Source organism: Capsella rubella, unplaced genomic scaffold (genome assembly GCF_000375325.1).
Source record: "Capsella rubella cultivar Monte Gargano unplaced genomic scaffold, Caprub1_0 scaffold_4, whole genome shotgun sequence".
NCBI classification, from domain to species: Eukaryota; Viridiplantae; Streptophyta; class Magnoliopsida; order Brassicales; family Brassicaceae; genus Capsella; species Capsella rubella.
Genome location: NW_006238920.1, coordinates 6407707 through 6427148, shown reverse-complemented (window position 1 = coordinate 6427148; position 19442 = coordinate 6407707). Strand labels below are relative to the sequence as shown.

The 19442-nt window shown below is 36.4% G+C and overlaps 3 protein-coding genes across 3 annotated transcripts; 2 read left to right on the top strand and 1 right to left on the bottom strand.

Moving 5' to 3' along the window:
* Positions 1-2796, bottom strand: LOC17887707 (protein UPSTREAM OF FLC). Its single transcript, XM_023784075.1, has 6 exons — positions 2398-2796; positions 2242-2311; positions 2042-2157; positions 1050-1959; positions 549-833; positions 1-443 (listed from the first exon to the last, which is right to left on the bottom strand). Exons 1-6 carry the CDS (start codon positions 2579-2581, stop codon positions 386-388), a joined length of 1623 nt encoding a protein of 540 aa, XP_023639843.1. The 5' UTR covers positions 2582-2796; the 3' UTR covers positions 1-385.
* A 4998-nt stretch (positions 2797-7794) lies between these two features.
* On the top strand, positions 7795-9198 carry LOC17889231. Its single transcript, XM_023784600.1, has 4 exons — positions 7795-7883; positions 7975-8158; positions 8254-8481; positions 9052-9198. Exons 1-4 carry the CDS (start codon positions 7795-7797, stop codon positions 9196-9198), a joined length of 648 nt encoding a protein of 215 aa, XP_023640368.1.
* A 4662-nt stretch (positions 9199-13860) lies between these two features.
* LOC111831145 lies at positions 13861-16223 on the top strand. The gene is made up of 2 exons (XM_023784810.1): positions 13861-13908; positions 14470-16223. Exon 2 carries the CDS (start codon positions 14475-14477, stop codon positions 15885-15887), a length of 1413 nt encoding a protein of 470 aa, XP_023640578.1. The 5' UTR covers positions 13861-13908; positions 14470-14474; the 3' UTR covers positions 15888-16223.
* Positions 16224-19442: the final 3219 nt, after the last annotated feature.

Sequence of the window (19442 nt, the reverse complement as noted above, 5' to 3'; positions counted from 1 at the left end):
TATTCAGATAACCGAAACGGCATAGAATTAGTAATAAAACCAACCTACCAATGACCACACCAATCAGTAAACAATGACCACACCAATCACAGTAACAGTGGTCCATCTTCTCCATCTCACATCACATCAAAACATTAATACCTTTTGTTACCAAACTCTTTTCTCTCAATTTACTTACAACTTTTTCTCTGGGGACTGTCCAATTCCACCATTTAGTGTTCTCTCTTTCTCTGATCTTTTTAGGCTTTTTATGAAACTTTTTTGCCCCTTTCTCTTTTACATGACACCTTTCTAGATTTACAATCAAAATGGAGAAAGTTGCCGCCACAAAAACAAACCAGCAAAAGGGTCTTTTAGTTTTCAAAACCCTCTTTGTAAACTTGGTTTAAGGCTCCTCTGAAGGCACTTGCGATTCGATTCTAACCCGAGCTCCTGAAGCAAGCCTGTTCAAGATACACAGATAGGCTTTACATAAACCTGATATGAAAATAAGAATGATATGTTCATATCAATACATTGAACAGGAATTCAAGAAGTTAATGTTTTACCTTTCGTCAATCACTTTCTCCTCATCTTCTCTGAACGAATCGGGCTTCCTCGAAGATTCGGTTATTCTTTTACTGCAAACGTCATGTGTTTTAGTGGCACATGGAATGTTCTTGGTTGTAATTTCTGATGAGTTTCTTTTCTTCTCTGAGACAGGAGATCTCATGGACTCACTACCCTGTTGTTGCTTGCTTAATATAGAAGAAGCCTTTCTCGATACTGGATTGTATTTCGAACCACCGGGTTTTGAAACTCCGTTCTCTGCTACTCCCATTTGGTTGGATGCCCTGAAATAGTCAAAATGAAATGTGTCCTCAAGAATTCACAGAGATTGACTTTACTAAACTTTAGAACAAAAATGGCACACTTGAAGTTGTATTTTTAGTGGAAACATTAAAGACAGAACAAGAACAGACATAACATCAAAACATAACACATCATCCAATTCAACAGAATCAACAATCACTATCAAGAACTTGTTTTCTAGTGATTCAGAAATCTACCTGTCACCATTGTAGGATGAAGAACGCTTAAGAGAAGCATTACCATCCACTGCATCCTTCCTCTGTAGCTTTGTCTCGACCAAACTCCCGCTAAAATATTCTTTCTCCTCCAGTCTCAAGCCCATTAGACTCGGTGTTTCCGACAAACGATCAAGATCTCCCATCATAAACGATGAGGAGAAGAAAGGAGACGGAAACTTCGAGTGGCCAAACTTCGGTTTGTAAGTTGGGACAAGGCCAAACTTGTTATCCTTGACTGATATTGAACCACATGATATCAACTGCATAAGCATATTCGAAGCCCTAAGCCGCGAATGAGCAGGCATTCGAACATCTTCTTGTTCAAGAATCCTAAAACTATTCATCTTACTAACATCAGCTCTTATTAGAGACTCTAAAGTATCAGTCTTTGCTCCCAGAGAAGAAGCACTATTGGAAAAAGGCGGCGAGACAGAGTTTCTCGAAATTTCCGCACTCTCCCTCTCTTTCCCCGCACAAGAAGCCTCGCTCGCTAGATTAATTTCGCTGGTTTCAGGTTCTGATGATCCATCATCATCAGTTGAAACACCTCTACTAAAGGTCTCTATTGGTTTCTTAGAACAATCACTCATAATTTGATCAGTTTGCGTAGAAGCATCTGCAAGTCCCTCGCTCTTATACACTTTATACTCAGCCAAACACCAAGAAGATGAGTTCTTCGCGTCTCTTGAATCAGGCGATACACCAGAAGAGACAGAGCGAAGAGCTGCAGGAGAAAGCTCATCATCTTCTTGAGAATGCTTATTAGTCTCTTTCCCATTATTCATACTCGAAGACGAAGACGAATCATCGTTACTTCTAGATGATGGTGGCTCCACAACTATTTGCTTCATGTTTTGACTAGGTAAATTCACAATTGGACTAAACTGATCTGCACAAATATAGTTTTTTTTTGTAAAGCCTCTTCATTGAAACCAAACATGATTACAAAAACAAAAAAATATTATTTTCACCTGAATTGGATTCATCAAATAACTCAGAACCTTTAAGAACATACTCATTCCCATGAGCTGGTAAAATCAAATCATCTTCTGATAGATCATGCCAAACAAAACCATTCCTATAGCTTCTGCAGAGTTGAATAAAAAAAAAAAAAATTGAATCTGAAACTCTTCTTGCTTCAAAAGAAGTCAAAATCAAGAACGTTACATACCTTTTACTAGACCAAGAGTACATTGAAGCCATTCCTCTACCTCTAAGAACATTAAGCCTCTCTATAACATCTGCAAAACTCCAAAAAAAAGAACACAAATTGAATCTTCACAATTCTTCAAAATCTTCTAAAAACTATGATTACTATTATTATTACCTCTCAAGTATAAACCATTGGGAGAAGACATGAGAACCTCCATGAAATGAGGATGCTCAAGTTGACGATTCTTGGAGAGGTAATAAACAATTGGGACTTTCTTAATCTTTTGATGATACTTTGGTGACTTCTCAGTCCATACTTTTGCTCTCTCTGGACTCACTTCTCTGCTATACTTCTTCATTTTTCTCGCTGACCCTGTTTTTTTAAAAAAGCCCTAGTTGACTGATTCCGACATTATTCTCTGTCTCATTTCTTGAAAGGAATCAGATCTATCAATCTTGAGGAAACGAAACGGTAAAAGAGTTAAGAGAAGCTGCTTCAAAGATGAAGAAGAGAGATAGAGAGAGAGAGAGAGAGATGGTTTCAGCAATTAATGATTTTTTCTTTTTTAGAGCAGTGGGGATTACTGGAGAGACAGAGAGACGACAGTAACAGTGTAAGAGAGAGAGAAAGAGAGTTAAAGCTTTAATTTTTTTCAGACAGAACTAGTTTTGTTTTGTAATGAGGGAGAAAAAAAAAAACACTGAAAAGTGAAAATCACTGTGATTTTATTCGTTCTTGTCTTCTTCTTTATTTTATTTTATTTTTGTTTATTTATATCTTTTCTAATTAAAGAAATTTTAGAATTTTCTTTTTTGGTTTACTAGATAAATAGTTAAATTTTAATTTTTAATTAGTTTTATACTACAAAGAAAGGAGAGTTTTGAATTAAAATTATGATAAACTAGTGAAACTAATGTAGAGTATTGTTTAATTGTACACTAATATTGAAAATTGTAAGATTTTAAGATTTTAAAACAATAAACTTTCACTTAGAGTATTTTTCGTTTGGGAAATTCTCTAAAGTACATTACCACTAAATTGATTCATTATGAAGTTTATTTTCCAAAAATATCATTAAATTTCTAGATCTAAAATATTTGAACCCGAAAAATCTTTCCTAAATATCCTAACATCTAGACACACATTGGTATTTAGTGATAAATGTTGATATTATTAATTTTTACCACTCTTAAACACAGTAACTATAACGATATACTATCTCTTAACTTCAACGGTAAAATATTTACGGTAAAATAACCATTTGAAATTGAATCTATGTCTCAAAGAGATGAATCCTAGCCCCCAAAAATACAGAAGGTCTTGTACATCTTCAACCAAATTGCTAATTATGGCCACTTTTAAGTAAGTATCAATCAATTCCCCAGTTATGACGAATTTAAGGTAAACAACCTCCCTTCCGAATATATGGATAGAAGATGTTCCAGAGAAATTTTAAAGTTTTTGCATCTTCTTTGAGGAACAAATAAATAATACGATTAAATACGAGCATTAATAACTTGCAATTTAAGAAAAGGTTAAAGCGATTTATATTTGCTTTCTCTTTTCGAAAGCTGAAATGGAATAAAAACTCGTGCATGACGATGTCTCTTGTTAGATTTACGTGCATGCTTTTATTTCTTTATCATCAGCCCGTAATATAAAAATACAACTATTCTTATCATAACCAATTATGCATGTAATAATTGACTTTAGAATATATGTATGTGGTGATATGAATGAAATAATAAAACATAGCATTTGTCATAAATCATAATCTATGGTAAATCAATTTTAAATTAGCGATGCCAAATAACCATATATGCCTTTGCATCTTAATATTGAGCTGTAAAATCATATTTTCATTTTAGCATCATGTTTATAAATATGTCGTATAAAACACAATCACATTTTCTATACATGTCAAAGCCAACTCTAGGTCGGTGTAAATAGTCATAAACATAGATCTAACTTGGGCCAAGCCAATAACCTTTTCTATTCATCCAAGATCCAACAACAATTTTGTATATATCAATCCACCAAAATTAGATCCATATCACTTACCCCTTCTTCGTATTTTTAGAAAATAAATAGGTTTCTTTTGTCTTGCTTCAAGGTTTTGTTTTCTTGTCCTTCTTCTTCTTCACATGGTGACGGACAAAGTGGTAAAGCCGCTTGCCCAATGTGACTTAGGTGCTTCTCTGTCTTTTTTTTTTTAAAATGTTATTGAGATCGTTTCTTCTAAACACTCTCCTCTCCTTGAGCGAGCCATAAGGCAAATGATAAAAAGACCAACAAAATAAATTTATTAAAATCTAGGAACCCCAACTTCTGATTTTTCCTTTGGAACCAAATTTCGTTAGTGGGCTTTGTTAATTTATACGAAACGTCCGTTAAACACATACAGTAAAACCTCTATAAATTAATAATGTTGGGACCATGAAAATTTATTAATTTATAGAGATTTTAATTTATCGATAAATTAATAATTATTAATTTATATAGAGATTTTCCTAATTTGGAAAGTGTTTTCAAAAAAATATTTAAAAATAAGATTTAATCATGATAATTAGTATTTTATATAATCAATACAAAGAAAATAATATTTATTATGTCTTGAAAGAGAATTCTAAAAAAATTTTATATAGTAAAATATTAGAAATAAACTCTAACAAAAAATAATGTGTCTATATATACATATATTTTGAAAATTTTACCTAATTATTAATTTATAATATTGATGAGACCATATATTTACAAAGGATTCTCAAAAAAATATTATCTTATTATTTTATCGAAATGTGTCTTAAATTATACTGGTCCCAACTTGGGACCGGAGAAAATTATTAATTTGTAGAGATTATTAATTTATCGAGTATTAATTTATAGAGATTTTATTGTATTTAGGTCAGAATTAAAGTTTTGTTTTCTAAATTACCTATGCCAATTAAATTCCTTTCTATAACAAAATTAATCAGATTAAAATTTCAATTAATAGAGTGAAGGTAAACTTGATATTACAAGGTTGTTAGATAATTTTGTAACGGCGTTAACATCTGTTAAATAGTTGGTATAAATTCTCTAACCATTATATAAACAAAGGTTTTTATGACAAAATAAAATAAACGAAGTATTTTTGTTCCAACCAAAAAAGATGAGGTATTAAACATCCAAATAAAAAATAAGTGACGTATTTTTCGGTTTTTCTCCCATATAAAACTTTATAATCTTTCATATTTAGATATGTATTTTTGAAAAAAGATAAATAAAAAGGGTATTTTTGAAAAATGGTTGGAAAAATACTCTTCTTTCCCCCTGAAACCATTGTAAAAGGATTGAAGCTTTATTAGACAATTCGTCTTCCTCTTGCGTTGTTGACGCTTTTGGGTTTTGTGTTAAGGTTAAATTATTGATTGCTATAGTTATTCTAAGGTTCTTGTGATCTGATATATTTTTCTTAACTTTTATCTGTTGTGGTTTACAATGCGAACAAATGCCATTGTGTTTGAAACCTACATTGGCAAAGGCATACCTCAGAAAGGGGTATTATGATATTGTCATGAGCTCTCTGTATTATAAAGTTTAATGATGATTTGAGAGTTTGTAAAATTTGATTGGAATCATAAGTGTTATCTTCTGATTATATGATGTTGTATTTTGCAGCACGGCTAATTATATGAATGAAGCTAGAAAAGTATACTACTCAAAATTTAAGAAGATGATTTGATGAATGTGATATTCGCATTGTAGGTATGTTATGTAAACTCTATAGCTTAAGAATAAAAGTACGAAATGGTTTTTCATTATAGTTTCAGGTTGTTTACATACTCGACTAAAAGGAGGAACCCCTCGGGCGAGTTATTGATAGGTGTGCTTCTCCCATTCAGCCAGCGCAGTTGTCCGGAATGACTATTTTCTGACGTTCAGAGCTGTTTCCGAGGGCTTTTCCTGCTTGGGTAAGCAGTAAGAATCTCTCGAAGACCCCTTAGTGGCGTGGGTAACCCTCAGTAGGTCTGATTGTGTGCACTACTTAAGTTTAGGTTTATAATATAATTTTTCTATCCATGTTCGAAAGAAGAGAAAGATTTGGTTTAACCAGTGCCAGTTTCATTTTGTTTGATTTTGTTTTGGTTCATTTCGTTTCAGAAGTTTGTTCGTACTTGTATTACAAGTTACACAAAGTTATAATTTTCAAAACAAACTTTTCTTTATTTTTCAGAACTATTGGAAGAGGACAGATTTAAAAAAAAAAACTACTTTAAGAGATTCTTAACTTTAAATTTTTCAAATTATAAGAAAAACAATGGTGAAAACCCTGTCTAGTTACAAAACCATTTCTGTATTATTTGTTCAACGCACAAGAAGAACTAATTAACAAAGCTGGTTTCTTGCGAAACAAGTAAACAAAAAAACACAAAGTAATGTTTAGGAGATTAGAAGACGCTCATCAGTGCTTTTTGACAAAGTTCACAAAAATAAAGGACTATAACCTAAACAATTTGAGTAAATAAATGAATTCTTGAGTTCTTAACATATATTTTATATAAGGAAAAAATAAAGAAAGATAGTCTAAAATTAAAGACTTTGTTAAACTTACTCAATCATAAATACTTGGTGGCTATTTGATAAAAGAGGGTCAACTTGAACCACTAGACTCGGATCACAAAAGCAAATTAAGATCATATACTACTAGTTGGATTTTTGAGTCTGAAACTTGTGTGCCACTATAAATATTTAGAATAGTAAAAAAAATTCTAAATTGATCCACATACAAATGACTCGTCTTTACTAGAATCAAAGACTACCACCAAAGATTAGCTAAGAACAAAGAATAGTTTGGACTTTTGAGTCCTTGAAAATATTAATAAGTCTAGATCGTTCCACCATACACATTTTTGACATTTCTTCTTCGATCTAATTGTCACATTTTTTTATATATAGTTTGAACAAGTAAAGTCAGCACTAGCACGCAAAGAAAAGCTAATTAAGACCAAATTAATAATAGGTTTGGATCATGCATCGTAAAAGTTGTTAACTTGTGTGTCGGTGTGTGCTGCGAGAAACCAATTCATTGGAATATTTCTTAGTATAGTAAAAATATGAGTAAAGTGTTGATCGTTTATGTTCATCACTCAACCTCCCTCCAGAAGCAAAAAAAAGCTAGAAAGCATGGAGAAGTGCAATGGTTTTGAAAAAGATTGTTGAAATTTTGCATCTTCCTTATGCTTAATTACTATAAATTGCACATTGTGAGTGCTTTATTGACCACAAGTACACACGGTTACTCAATGGAGAAGTAGAGAGGATGAATGATGGTGATAGAAAACAAATGAAAAGCTAGCTGTTGTATATCCGAAAATGGATAAAATGAAAAAGAGGAAGAAGTGGTAAATGACAAAGCAGCAGAGAGATCATCCAATATCATACATCTTCTCTCGGTTATAAATACAGAGCCTAGCTCTTGGCTCACAAACTCATAAAAAAAAACAGAGATACAAAAGAAGTTCACAAAACATCAACAAGGTTATTCAAATAGCAAACAAAAGCTTTTTATATTCTTTGAAAAACGAAACAATGGCTGGTGGAATCGTAGCATTCAAGTGGGCAGAGGAAGGCGAAAACCAACTATTGGTGCTGATGAACAGAGAAAACTGGGGAAGCAGGCAAGAAATTGTGCTTACTTTTCTCTTGATCTTGTTGCCTTTTTTAATTTTTTTTTTTTTATAATCTTCTTCCTGTTGTATATATTAATAGGATCATAAGAGCGGCATCTTGGAATGAAAATGGTCAGATCTTGAGGGGAATTGATGAAAGATACTCCGGCACATGGTTTGGTATTTCGAAAAAAGGTAGAGTCTCCTTCGTTTTAAGCTCGTCACTGGTGTCTGAATATCGTCGAGAAATCACCCCGGAACTGTGCGCCTCCCATTTTCTTGACGTATGAACCGTACACCTCCCTTTTGTTTTTTCTCTCTTCTTATAGAACATTTCTATCTCTTTGATCACGGTGTTGATTTTTTTGATTAATTACAGGGCACTGAGAGTCCACAGGAGTTTGCCGAGAGCGTAGAAGCAGACATGGAAAAAAAGAAGATGATGTATGGTCATGGCGAGTTTAACCTTATTGTCGCTGACTTAAATTTGTGCTCAATGTTTCATATTATGAAAGGCGCACATAATCCGGATGTCTTAATAGAAGAAGTTCCTTATGGTACTCATACGTTGTCTCTCAGGGGTCTCGACTGTTCGAACTATCGAAAGGTAACAATTAGGCTCGGTCGGATATTTCCCCTAATCTTTTCTTTTAGACCACGCCTTTTTTTCTAATCAACCCACGTTTCTCTTTGGTGGAAACTATATATATCCTAGGATACACGCCTACGTGAACTTTTTACTCACATGATTGAAGATCTTAAAATCGATGATGGTGATCATCAACTTCCACAGTTGGAAAACATCGCTGGCAGGTTTATGTACGATGCTGCCGGAGGGATGCACGCTCTGTTCTCAGTGGCGGACCCAGCCCAAAAATTAAGTGGGTGCAAAGTGACACTTTCAGGATTCGAACTCACCATCTCTCATATATTATACATGTAAACATAGCCATTTTGCTACATTGATAATTATGAACAAAGTAATTTTTTAAATAATTTGTAAGTTACTGGTGGCAGCTGCCACCACCAACCACAATGTAGGTCCGCCCCTGTCTGTTCTATGAAATTTCTCCCGTATGAATCTAACTGAACTTAATTTTGTTTTGATGATACTTCTCACTCTCCTCCTCACCATATGTATCATTAATCTATTTTCTTTCATTAACCTTAAATTCAGGAGGATGGAGATGAAGAAAAACGCTATGGGATAACAAGTACGACAGCTTTGTTGGTGAAACGCACTAAGAAAGTGATGTTCTTTGAGAGATTTCGGGAGGAGAGTGGAGTATGGAACCCCTACAACTTTGATTTCGACATCCAGTAGACAAGAGAGAGTTACAAAGAAACATTGCTCAGCTTCCCCAAATATCATTATTGTCAGATATATAGTTACATCAAATAATCTTGTCGACTCAGGGAAACCTATTCTGTTTCCTTGATATCGCACTTTATCTCAATTGTCTACCAACATTATTATGCATAAACTAAATTAATAAAGCTGTTGGTATTAATTCTATTACTTTCCTTGGTCATAAAAAACCATCTCTGCATACTTTTAGAAACCATTTTACTTCCCTATGTTACTAGAAGCCACTTTTTTCTATATACTTTTTTTTGTCACAAGCCTCCTCGGTACTCAATCGACTAGATTCTTACATGCACAAGACTCGTCATCGACTAGATTCTTAGTAGAGCATGATGATGACATCAAACAGCAAAAGCTATACCAAAATTTTATATCATTAATCTCCTGAAAAGCAGAGCAGAGCAGAGGATCGACTATAAAAACAGAGAGGTTCACAACTCAAAATCACTATAACAATACATATATCACAATAGCAACCAAACTAAAATATGGGGGCTGTGGCATTCCAATGGGGAGTGGGATACAACCAACTGATGCTTGATGTCTATGGTTTTTTAATGGTTTTTGAGCTTTATTTTTAGGATAGTTTTATGCATTTCTCATCTTATTTAGTGTGTTTAGGTTGCATTTTGCATTTGTTGAGTCTTATCAGGTACTTGGAGTTTTAAGGAGTTCATGGAGCACAAATGGAGTAAAATATCAATTTTTGGAGTCAAAATTGGATCAACCAAGGTTGAAGAACAAGAGAAGGGACGGAAGAGAAAGACAACCGACCGACCGGTCGGTGGGGAGGTCGGTTGAGTCGATCCCGAGAGCTTCTGTCTGAGTTCAACCGACCAGTCAACCGATCGGTTGAGTTTCCATCGCATGGCAACCGACCAACAGGTCGGTTAGGAGTTCGGTTTCCACAAACCCGAGAGCTTCTGTCCGAGCTCAACCGATCAATAAACCGATCGGTTGAGTTTCCATCACATGACAACCGACCGACCAGTCGGTTAGAAGGTCGGTTGCCACATACCCGAGAGCTTCTGTCTGAGAGCAATCGACTAATCAACCGATCGGTTGGGATTAGCGGGTCAACCGACCGACCGGTCGATTGGTGTGTCGGTGGAAGGTTATAAAATTGCAAAAGTCCGGTTTGTCCCGGTTATCTCCGCTTTGTTTCGGTTTAATGTCATGTTTATATATAAATACTCTAATCCCAATTGGGAATACCTAGGCTTTGTTTAGGGTTTTAAGGAAGATTAAGGTTCTCTTTTATATTTTGTATTTGAATATTAAAGTTTTAAATTAAGTACTTTTTTCTTTCCTTAATCTACTCTCCTTCTTAATGATTCCACAAAGAATAATCAATTTCTATTATGTAATCATAATGACTAGTGAGTAGTCTTTTAGAGTCTTTGAGCTATGCTAGATCTAGGTTGATTTAGTGTAGGGTTATGGAGCTTAGGGTTAGATTTATGTTTATTCTTGCTTAATGGTTGTTTAACATGCTAGAAAAACATTGATCAAGTTGTTTCTAGATCTTAGGGAATTCATGCCCGAAGGTGTTTGATGAATTTCCCCAACAAAAAACCTTTAAGATCTTTACATTCATAGCCTTTGAAAATTGTTGATTAGGGTGTTTAGAGGCTATGTAGACTTGTTTGAATGCTCATTAATTGATTGATTGCCATTTGATAACTGTTGATTATTGATTGATTAGTGAAGGGATTAGCATCATGAAAATGGGTTAGTCTAATTAAGAGTTCTATGCCAAAGGATAATGCTTGTTTAAGTGATTTGCTAGCTCCATAACCTTTAACTTCTCCTCCTAGATCGATAACCTTAGCTCGAAGATTCGCCTTTCGTTATTGTTTGAATTTCGTTGTTTCCCGCCTAGTTTCATTTCGAATTGTGTTAGTCTTTTGCATCTTGTTTCCTTTTGTTTGATTTTGTCTTGATTTGAATTGCCTTATTAGTAATAGTTGGAAATCAAGTAAATCTTTATAGCTTAGATTGAGTTAGCTAGTGCATTCATAGTGAGTTAATCATTGCAAATTTGGATCGATAATTATTTAAACCGGGTAAAATCCTACATCGATTTGGCGCCGCTGCCGATTTGCATTTGCATTAGCCATTAAGATTTCTAGTTCATTTGAGACTAAGCATTTCTTTTGAATTGTTACATAACACATCTACTTGTTTTGTTCTCTCTTGTTGTGAAGGTGTATGAACCTACCGTTTGAGATCATGTGTGATGCAAGTGACTATGCAGTTGGAGCGGTTTTGGGTCAAAAGAAGGATAAAAAGCTCCACGTGATTTACTATGCAAGTAGAATCCTCGATGATGCACAAGTGAAATATGCCACGACGGAGAAGGAACTACTTGCAATAGTCTTTGCTTTCGAAAAGTTTAGGTCTTACTTGGTTGGGTCTAAGGTGATAGTGCACACGCATCATGCGGCATTAAGGCACTTGTTGGCGAAAAAGGATGCTAAGCCGAGACTTTTGAGATGGATTTTGCTTTTGCAAGAGTTTGATCTTGAGATCAAGGATAAGAAAGGAACTGAAAATGGTGTAGCGGATCATCTCTCTCGGTTGAGGATTGAGAGTGACATTCCTATCAATGACTCTCTCCCCGAGGAGCAACTTTTAGCGGTGCAACTTCTTGATGAAAGCCACAAGAATTTGATGAAGCTAGAAGAGGCAAAGAATTTGAATGAGAATGGGCCTTGGTATGCGGATGTGGTAAATTACCTAGCATGTGGAGTGGAGCCGCCTAACTTGGATGCTTATGAAAAGAAGAAGTTCTACAAGGATGTTAACCGGTTTTATTGGGATGCGCCCTATCTTTACACACTTTGTAAGGATAAGATCTATAGAAGATGTGTGTCTCAAGAGGAAGTAGAAGGGATTTTACAACATTGCCATGGTTCAACTATTGGAGGTCATTTCGCAACATTCAAGACGGTTTCCAAAGTGTTACAAGCGGGATTGTGGTGGCCTACTATGTTCAAAGATGCTCATGAGTTCATAGTGAAGTGTGATTCTTGTCAAAGAAAGGGAAACATAAGTAGGAAGAATGAGATGCCACATAATCTGATTTTTGAGGTTGAGATCTTTGATGTGTGGGAAATCGACTTCATGGGACCATTTCCCTCCTCTTATGGCAATAGTTACATTCTTGTAGCGGTTGATTATGTGTCGAAGTGGGTAGAGGCGGTAGCTAGTCCAACGAATGACGCCAATGTTGTATTAAAGTTGTTCAAGACAATAATCTTCCCAAGATTTGGAGTTCCTAGAGTGGTTATTAGTGATGGAGGGAAGCACTTCATCAACAAGGTATTTGAAAGTCTCCTTAAGAAGCACGGAGTCAAGCATAAGGTAGCCACGCCTTACCATCCGCAAACAAGTGGTCAAGTTGAGATTTCAAACCAAGAGATCAAGACAATTCTCGAGAAAACGGTAGGAGCTACAAGAAAAGATTGGGCTACGAAGTTGGATGATGCTCTTTGGGCTTACCGAACTGCATACAAGACGCCAATTGGTACTACTCCGTTCAATCTCCTCTCTGGAGAGTCTTGTCATCTCTCGGTTGAACTTGAGTATAAAGCTATGTGGGCGGTTAAGTTGTTGAACTTTGACATCAAGACCGCGGCGGAGAAGCGTTTGATCCAACTACATGACCTTGATGAGATCCGTCTTGAAGGTTATGAGAACGCCAAGATCTAAAAGGAGAGGACCAAGGCCTTTCATGACAAGAAGATCATGCCACGAAACTTCCGGTTGAGGTTATTCCCGGGAAAGCTTAAGTCGCGTTGGTCGGGTCCATTCAAGATTAAGGAGGTTCGACCGTATGGTGCTTTCGTGTTATGGAACAAGGATGGAAATGATTTTGTTGTGAATGGTCAGAGGTTAAAGCCATATTTTTCAATTGACTCCATCGAGGAAGGAACCACGGTTTCTCTCTCGGAACCTCAAATCGCTTTAATAGCGTGGAAACGTCAAGTTTAGAAACGTGAAACAAGCGCACTTGGGAGGCAATCCCATGGTATCCTTGTACATATTTTTCTTTATTTTGTCTAGATTTTATGTTTTCGTGTGCTTTTGGTTTGATGGAGTTTCAGGAATTGATCTAAAGAAGTGTTTAAGACCGAAACCGAGAAGAAGAAATGTCAATCGACCGATCGGTCGGTTGATAGGTCGGTTGTTAACGATCCGTCGCCACTGTCCCCTAACGACCAACCGGTCGATCGTAAAGTCAACCGATCAGACGGTCGGTTGGACGGTCGGTTGACGCTTGTCCGAGAGTATCTGACTCGACGCAATCGACCTTACAACCGATCGGTTGCAACTCAATCGACAAATAAACCGATCGGTTGGATTTTCTGGGCAAAGGTAAGTGCTTCTCAACCAAAATTTCTTTAAATTGAACCGAAATCACCCCGGTTTAAGCCCAGAAATCGATTGAAATTACCTTAACCGGTCAGATTTGATTCAAAATCACAAAACTCTTCTTCTTACTTCTTCTCCACCGATCGATTTCTTTCTTCTTCTCCATTATTCTCTCTTTCAAACTCTCACAACTCTCTCAATTCTCACTTGTTTTTGTTGATTTAAAGTGCTATTTTGCTTAATTTTGGTCAAGGAAATCGATTTTAGTAAGCTCTTTCTCTAAAAATCAAGGTACACTCTTCATCTCTCCTCTTTTCATCTCTTTTCCAAGGGTTGCATAATTATTAAAAATTCTTTTCTAGGTCGATTTTTAGATCGATTGGCTTGATTTATGCTAGTTTTAAGCCTTGTGAACCTTGGGTATTGATTATTGGTGCATATTTAGCATGATTAGGTGAGAAATTTTGAGTTTTGATGGTTTAGGGTTCATGTGCTATAATAGTGACGAAAATTTGCAAAGTTTGTTAGAATATGGGGGTTTTAATCTCTTTTTCTTGCTTTTGTGATGCTTTAGACTTGTGTTTACTATTTGGTTCGATTCCTATTTGTTATTAGCAACTTTGGAAACTTGTTTATATTGAGAATTTTGCTTAATTTTGAGATTGTGAAGTTAGTTGAGATTCTTGTTGAGTTTGTGGCATCTAGTTCTTCTTGATGGTTTGTAGAGGCTATGCTTGCTCTACATTAGCCCTTTGTGCTTCATTCTTTTATTTTGTGACAATTTGAGAGTTGAGGTTTAGAGTTTTCTATGGATTTTCTCTTGTCATTTACTTGGTTTTGATCAATTTGAAGGTACAATGGGGGGTAAAAAGCCGAGTAACAAACGCCAAAAGCCTGCGGCTAACAAAGAACCTTCAAGTGTTACGGTTGGGCATTGGACCGCGAGTGAGAAAAAGAACCTCAAGATAATCTCTCCCCTTGAAATCAATCCAACCCGTTTTGCGGATAGGACTTTGCTCCAAAAGATGGGGATACTTGAGAGGTTTGATGAGTTATTCGTTGGAATGGGACTTGAGGTGCTTGCACGAATGGATTATCCAACTTACCCCGACCCAACCATCGATTTTTTGTGCACAATGGAGTATACATTCGTAAATCCGAGAGTTCCTAAAGCTCAAGAGGGACTCATCACTTTCAAGATCAAGTCTACGGCCTACACCATCTCCATCCCGGATCTTTGTGAAGCTTATGGTTTTGAGAACAATAGCTTGATGAGTTTCCCTAAGTTCACGAAGATTGATGTTTTATGGGATGCACTAGCAAAAGGGAACTACGTTAGCCACAAGGCAAAGATGACAAAGATTCGCCATCCGGTCATGCGATACACGATGAAGCTCCTCGCCCATGCCTTGTTCGGGAGAAGTGAGACGGGTACGTCAACAACAACAGAGATGTGTTTTGCTTTCCAAGGGCTTAAAAACGTTTTGGTTGAAGATACCGATGAATATGGTGAGGGACCAATTGTGCAAGATTGCCTTGGGAATGATGTGAACTACGGTTGCGTCTTTGCAACTTATCTTGTTGGGTACAAGAAGACGCTCATTAAGGGACGAGCAAAGGCTATACACATTGGCGGGATTCTTACGCCTCTTTTCACCAAAGCGGGAGTGGATCTCTCCACGTTTCTTCCATGCCCGTCACGCGCTTACATTGACTACGTCTACTTGGTCAACACCTCGACGTTAAAGGCTAATAATGATCCCAACCGTTTCATCTACAAGTTCACGGACATAGATGGGGATGACCGAGAGTGCATGCTACCTTTAGACGATGGTAATCTCACTTGTTTATCCTCCCATGAACTAGTGGAGTTCATAGTAAGTGTAGCGCAATGTGGAATGCCACTTGGTGAACCAATGGAGATTCAAGAGACTTCGCCATCTCCTCCGTCTAGACCATCCCGAGATGATCCTTACCGCCTCAACACTTATGAGCTTCCTAAATTCAACTTCAAACCGAAGACTAAGACGGAAAAGATGCTTTCTTCCGTGATCAAGTTTCAAAGAAAGATCAACAAATGGCAAGCTTATGCCATCGGGAAGCTTTTCAAGACGGTTAAGAAGCTCAAACCCGAGGAATATATCTCTTCCGAGGATGAGGACTTGCACCGCCCTCAAGATAGTGAAGATGAGGACCAAGAAGACAATGAGGCGGGTGATGGAGAAAGTAATGAAGCAACAGAGGATGATGATGAGGTAGAAGCTCGATGATCCACCGGGGATTGTTCTTCAAGCAACCCCGCGACCATTGATCCACCACGACGCTCTCTCCAAGTGCCAATCCAAAAAAAAGGCAAACCTCGGACAAAGAGAGCTAGCAACGCTCCTTAGAGCACTCCATGGTACCATTTCTAACCATTGTCTATACCATTTCCATTTTGTTTTCTCTTGCTTTCGTTAGTCTTTTTCTCGGGCTTCTCTCACACCGAGACGGTGTGAATTAAATTTGGGGGGAGAGACTAACCATCTAATGTTGTGTTTTGTTTTGTTTTTCCTCTCTTGAGTCTTGCATTGTAAATAGCTATGTTTTGAGAAAAATCAAAAAAATTTTAAAAATCAAAAAAGAAAATGCATGTAGTTTTGCACTTACATTTTTGTTTCTAGAATCGAGTCTAGTAGCATGTAGATTGCATTTGCATATGCATTGGGGATGATGATTAAAATGCCTTGTAGAAATTGAACCTTAGGATTGAATCTTAAAGCCCTCGGTCATGGTTCATTGTTGCTTGATCATCTTGGAAAGAAATGAAAATTCATGCTTAGACCTTTGCATTCTTTGAAAGCAATCTCTTCTTGTGTGAAACTTACATGATCTTTGAAGCATCTCTATGTATTTGGACTTAATTTGAATCTAATTCTCTCGCTTATGGTTTTTGAATGCATTCTCATGGTAATTTCTTCTTAATCGAATCATATACCCTTTCACCACTCTCTTGAATGATTCGAAATTCCCTTTACCCGTAACCCTTACCTTTCATTTCAACCCTTAAATTGATTTTGTGAGTGAGGCCTCTTCTTGATAATGTTATAGATTGTGAAATCTTGAGAGAATCGAGAACGACAAGGTATTAGCTCTTGTTTTAGCTAGTATTTGGAAATTTTTGAGCTAGCTATTAGGAAGGAAATGAAAGAGTTAGGTGGTTAGATTGTACATTTGGGTTGGGTTTGGGAGAAAGAAGAAGAAGAAAAGGTTGGAATAAGAAGTGAAAAGCTTGATCATTGAGTTTAAAAGGAGTCTCTATGGAATCAAAGTTATAAGAAAGAAGCTCTAGACCTAAGTAAAAAAAAGAATTGGGTAAGATAATCTCCAAAAAAGGAAAGGTTTTGCAAAGGTTGACAAAGAAAGTGGGATTAGATAAGAGCTTAGTGGTTAAAGAAAGGGTTCCCTAGGTGGCTAATGAATTATAAGGTTTTGATCATGAGGGTTGTGTTTTGATAAGAAATGAGACCAAAAGTGTCCAATGGGTGTAGTTTGAAAAGAAAAAGAAAAGGGTTTGCAAATGGTAGAAATTAGAATCCTATATCTAAGATGGGTAGAATAACAAGAGCTAATCTTTGTATGCATAAATTGTTCTTGGTCTTAGATGGATTTCATGATTGTCTAGCATTCCTTTCTTTTAAGAGTTAGCCACCCAAAGAAACAAACAAACAAAGCCACCTCAAAAAGCCTTTGCCCTAAACCGATTGAGATTGATTCACTTACCATTTGCGAGACCGCGCCAAACACTTTAATGAATGTTAAAGAGATGTTTCAACTTGATTGTGAGTATTTGCTAATGGAATGAGAATGAACTAGAAGATTGCATTAACTTAGGCATGAGAAAATATTTGAGAGTACGATGTTTGATTTATGCACCGTTGAACTATCTTCGAGGACTTTAGTTTGAATCCTTTGCTTGATATTTTGTGGTTATGAATCCCCGTCTTCAAACCTCTCTTTCGACTTATCTTTTAATCCTTGCAAGAGGACTAGCAAGAGATAAGTTTGGGGGAGTTGATGTCTATGGTTTTTAATGGTTTTTGAGCTTTATTTCTAGGATAGTTTTATGCATTTCTCATCTTATTTAGTGTGTTTAGGTTACATTTTGCATTTGTTGAGTCTTATCAGGTACTTGGAGTTTTAAGGAGTTCATGGAGCACAAATGGAGTAAAAGATCAAGTTTCGGAGTCAAAATTGGATCAACCAAGGTTGAAGAACAAGAGAAGGGAAGGAAAAGAAAGACAACCGACCTACCGGTCGGTTGAGAGGTCGGTTGAGTCGATCCCGAGAGCTTCTGTCTGAGATCAACCGACCAGTCAACCGATCGGTTGAGTTTCCATCGCATGACAACCGACCGATCGGTCGGTTTGGTGGTCGGTTTCCACAAACCCGAGAGCTTCTGTCCGAGATCAACCGACCAATCCACCGATCGGTTGAGTTTCCATCACATGACAACCGACCGACCGGTCAGTTAGAAGGTCGGTTGCCACATACACGAGAGCTTCTGTCTGAGAGCAATCGCCGATCAACCGATCGGTTGGGTTTAGCGAGTCAACCGACCAACCGGTCGATTGGTATGTCGGTTGAAGGTTATAAAATTGCAAAAGTTCGGTTTGTCCCGGCTCCGGTTTGTTTCGGTTTAATGTCATGTTTATCTATAAATACTCTAATCCCAATTGGGAATACCTAGGCTTTGTTTTAGGGTTTTAAGGAAGATTGAGGTTATCTTTTATATTTTGTATTTGAATATTCAAGTTTTAAATTAAGTACTTTTTTCTTTCCTTAATCTACTCTCCTTCTTAATGATTCCACAAAGAATAATCAATTTCTATTGTGTAATCATAATGACTAGTGAGTAGTCTTTTAGAGTCTTTGAGCTATGGTAGATCTAGGTTGATTTAGTGTAGGGTTATGGAGCTTAGGGTTAGATTTATGTTTATTCTTGCTTAATGGTTGTTTAACATGCTAGAAAAACATTGATCAAGTTGTTTCTAGATCTTAGGGAATTCATGCCCGAAGGTGTTTGATGAATTTCCCCAACGAAAAACCTTTAAGATCTTTACATTCCTAGCCTTTGAAAATTGTTGATTAGGGTGTTTAGAGGCTATGTAGACTTGTTTGAATGCTCATTAATTGATTGATTGCCATTTGATAAATGTTGATTATTGATAGATTAGTGAAGGGATTAGCATCATGAAAATGGGTTAGTCTAATTAAGAGTTCTATGCCAAAGGATAATGCTTGTTTAAGTGATTTGCTAGCTCCATAACCTTTAACTTCATCCTCCTAGATCGATAACCTTAGCTCGAAGATTCGCCTTTCGTTATTGTTTGAATTTCGTTGTTTCCCGCCTAGTTTCATTTCGAATTGTGTTAGTCTTTTGCATCTTGTTTCCTTTTGTTTGATTTTGTCTTGATTTGAATTGCCTTATTAGTAATAGTTGGAAATCAAGTAAATCTTTATAGCTTAGATTGAGTTAGCTAGTGCATTCATAGTGAGTTAATCATTGCAAATTTGGATCAATAATTATTTGAACCGGGTAAAATCCTATATCAATGCTTTTGATGAACCAAGACAATGGGGAATCCAGGCAAGTTTTGATTCAATCGAACATATGAGCTAGTGTTTTGTCATAAGACCAGATATTGCAAGGTTGGGGAGATGAATGACCAGATATTAAAAGCTAAACCCAATATTGGTTAAAGAATCTCTTAAGTGCTTGAGGTAGTTGGAAGGAGAAGAAGAAGGAAAGGAAAAAACAGAGCAGAGATATAAACAGAGCAATG

What these genes read in the sequence shown, in the direction of transcription:
- LOC17887707 (XM_023784075.1), bottom strand. Translation starts at nt 2,581, where the DNA reads ATGAAGAAGTATAGCAGAGAAGTGAGTCCAGAGAGAGCAAAAGTATGG. An exon ending in ATTTGATGAATCCAATTCAG is followed by an intron (nt 1,960 to 2,041) that starts GTGAAAATAATA and finishes ATATTTGTGCAG; the next exon opens with ATCAGTTTAGTCCAATTGTG. An exon ending in GAGAAAGTGATTGACGAAAG is followed by an intron (nt 444 to 548) that starts GTAAAACATTAA and finishes TATCTTGAACAG; the next exon opens with GCTTGCTTCAGGAGCTCGGG.
- LOC17889231 (XM_023784600.1), top strand. Translation starts at nt 7,795, where the DNA reads ATGGCTGGTGGAATCGTAGCATTCAAGTGGGCAGAGGAAGGCGAAAAC. An exon ending in AGAGAAAACTGGGGAAGCAG is followed by an intron (nt 7,884 to 7,974) that starts GCAAGAAATTGT and finishes ATATATTAATAG; the next exon opens with GATCATAAGAGCGGCATCTT. An exon ending in GCGCCTCCCATTTTCTTGAC is followed by an intron (nt 8,159 to 8,253) that starts GTATGAACCGTA and finishes GATTAATTACAG; the next exon opens with GGCACTGAGAGTCCACAGGA.
- LOC111831145 (XM_023784810.1), top strand. Translation starts at nt 14,475, where the DNA reads ATGGGGGGTAAAAAGCCGAGTAACAAACGCCAAAAGCCTGCGGCTAAC.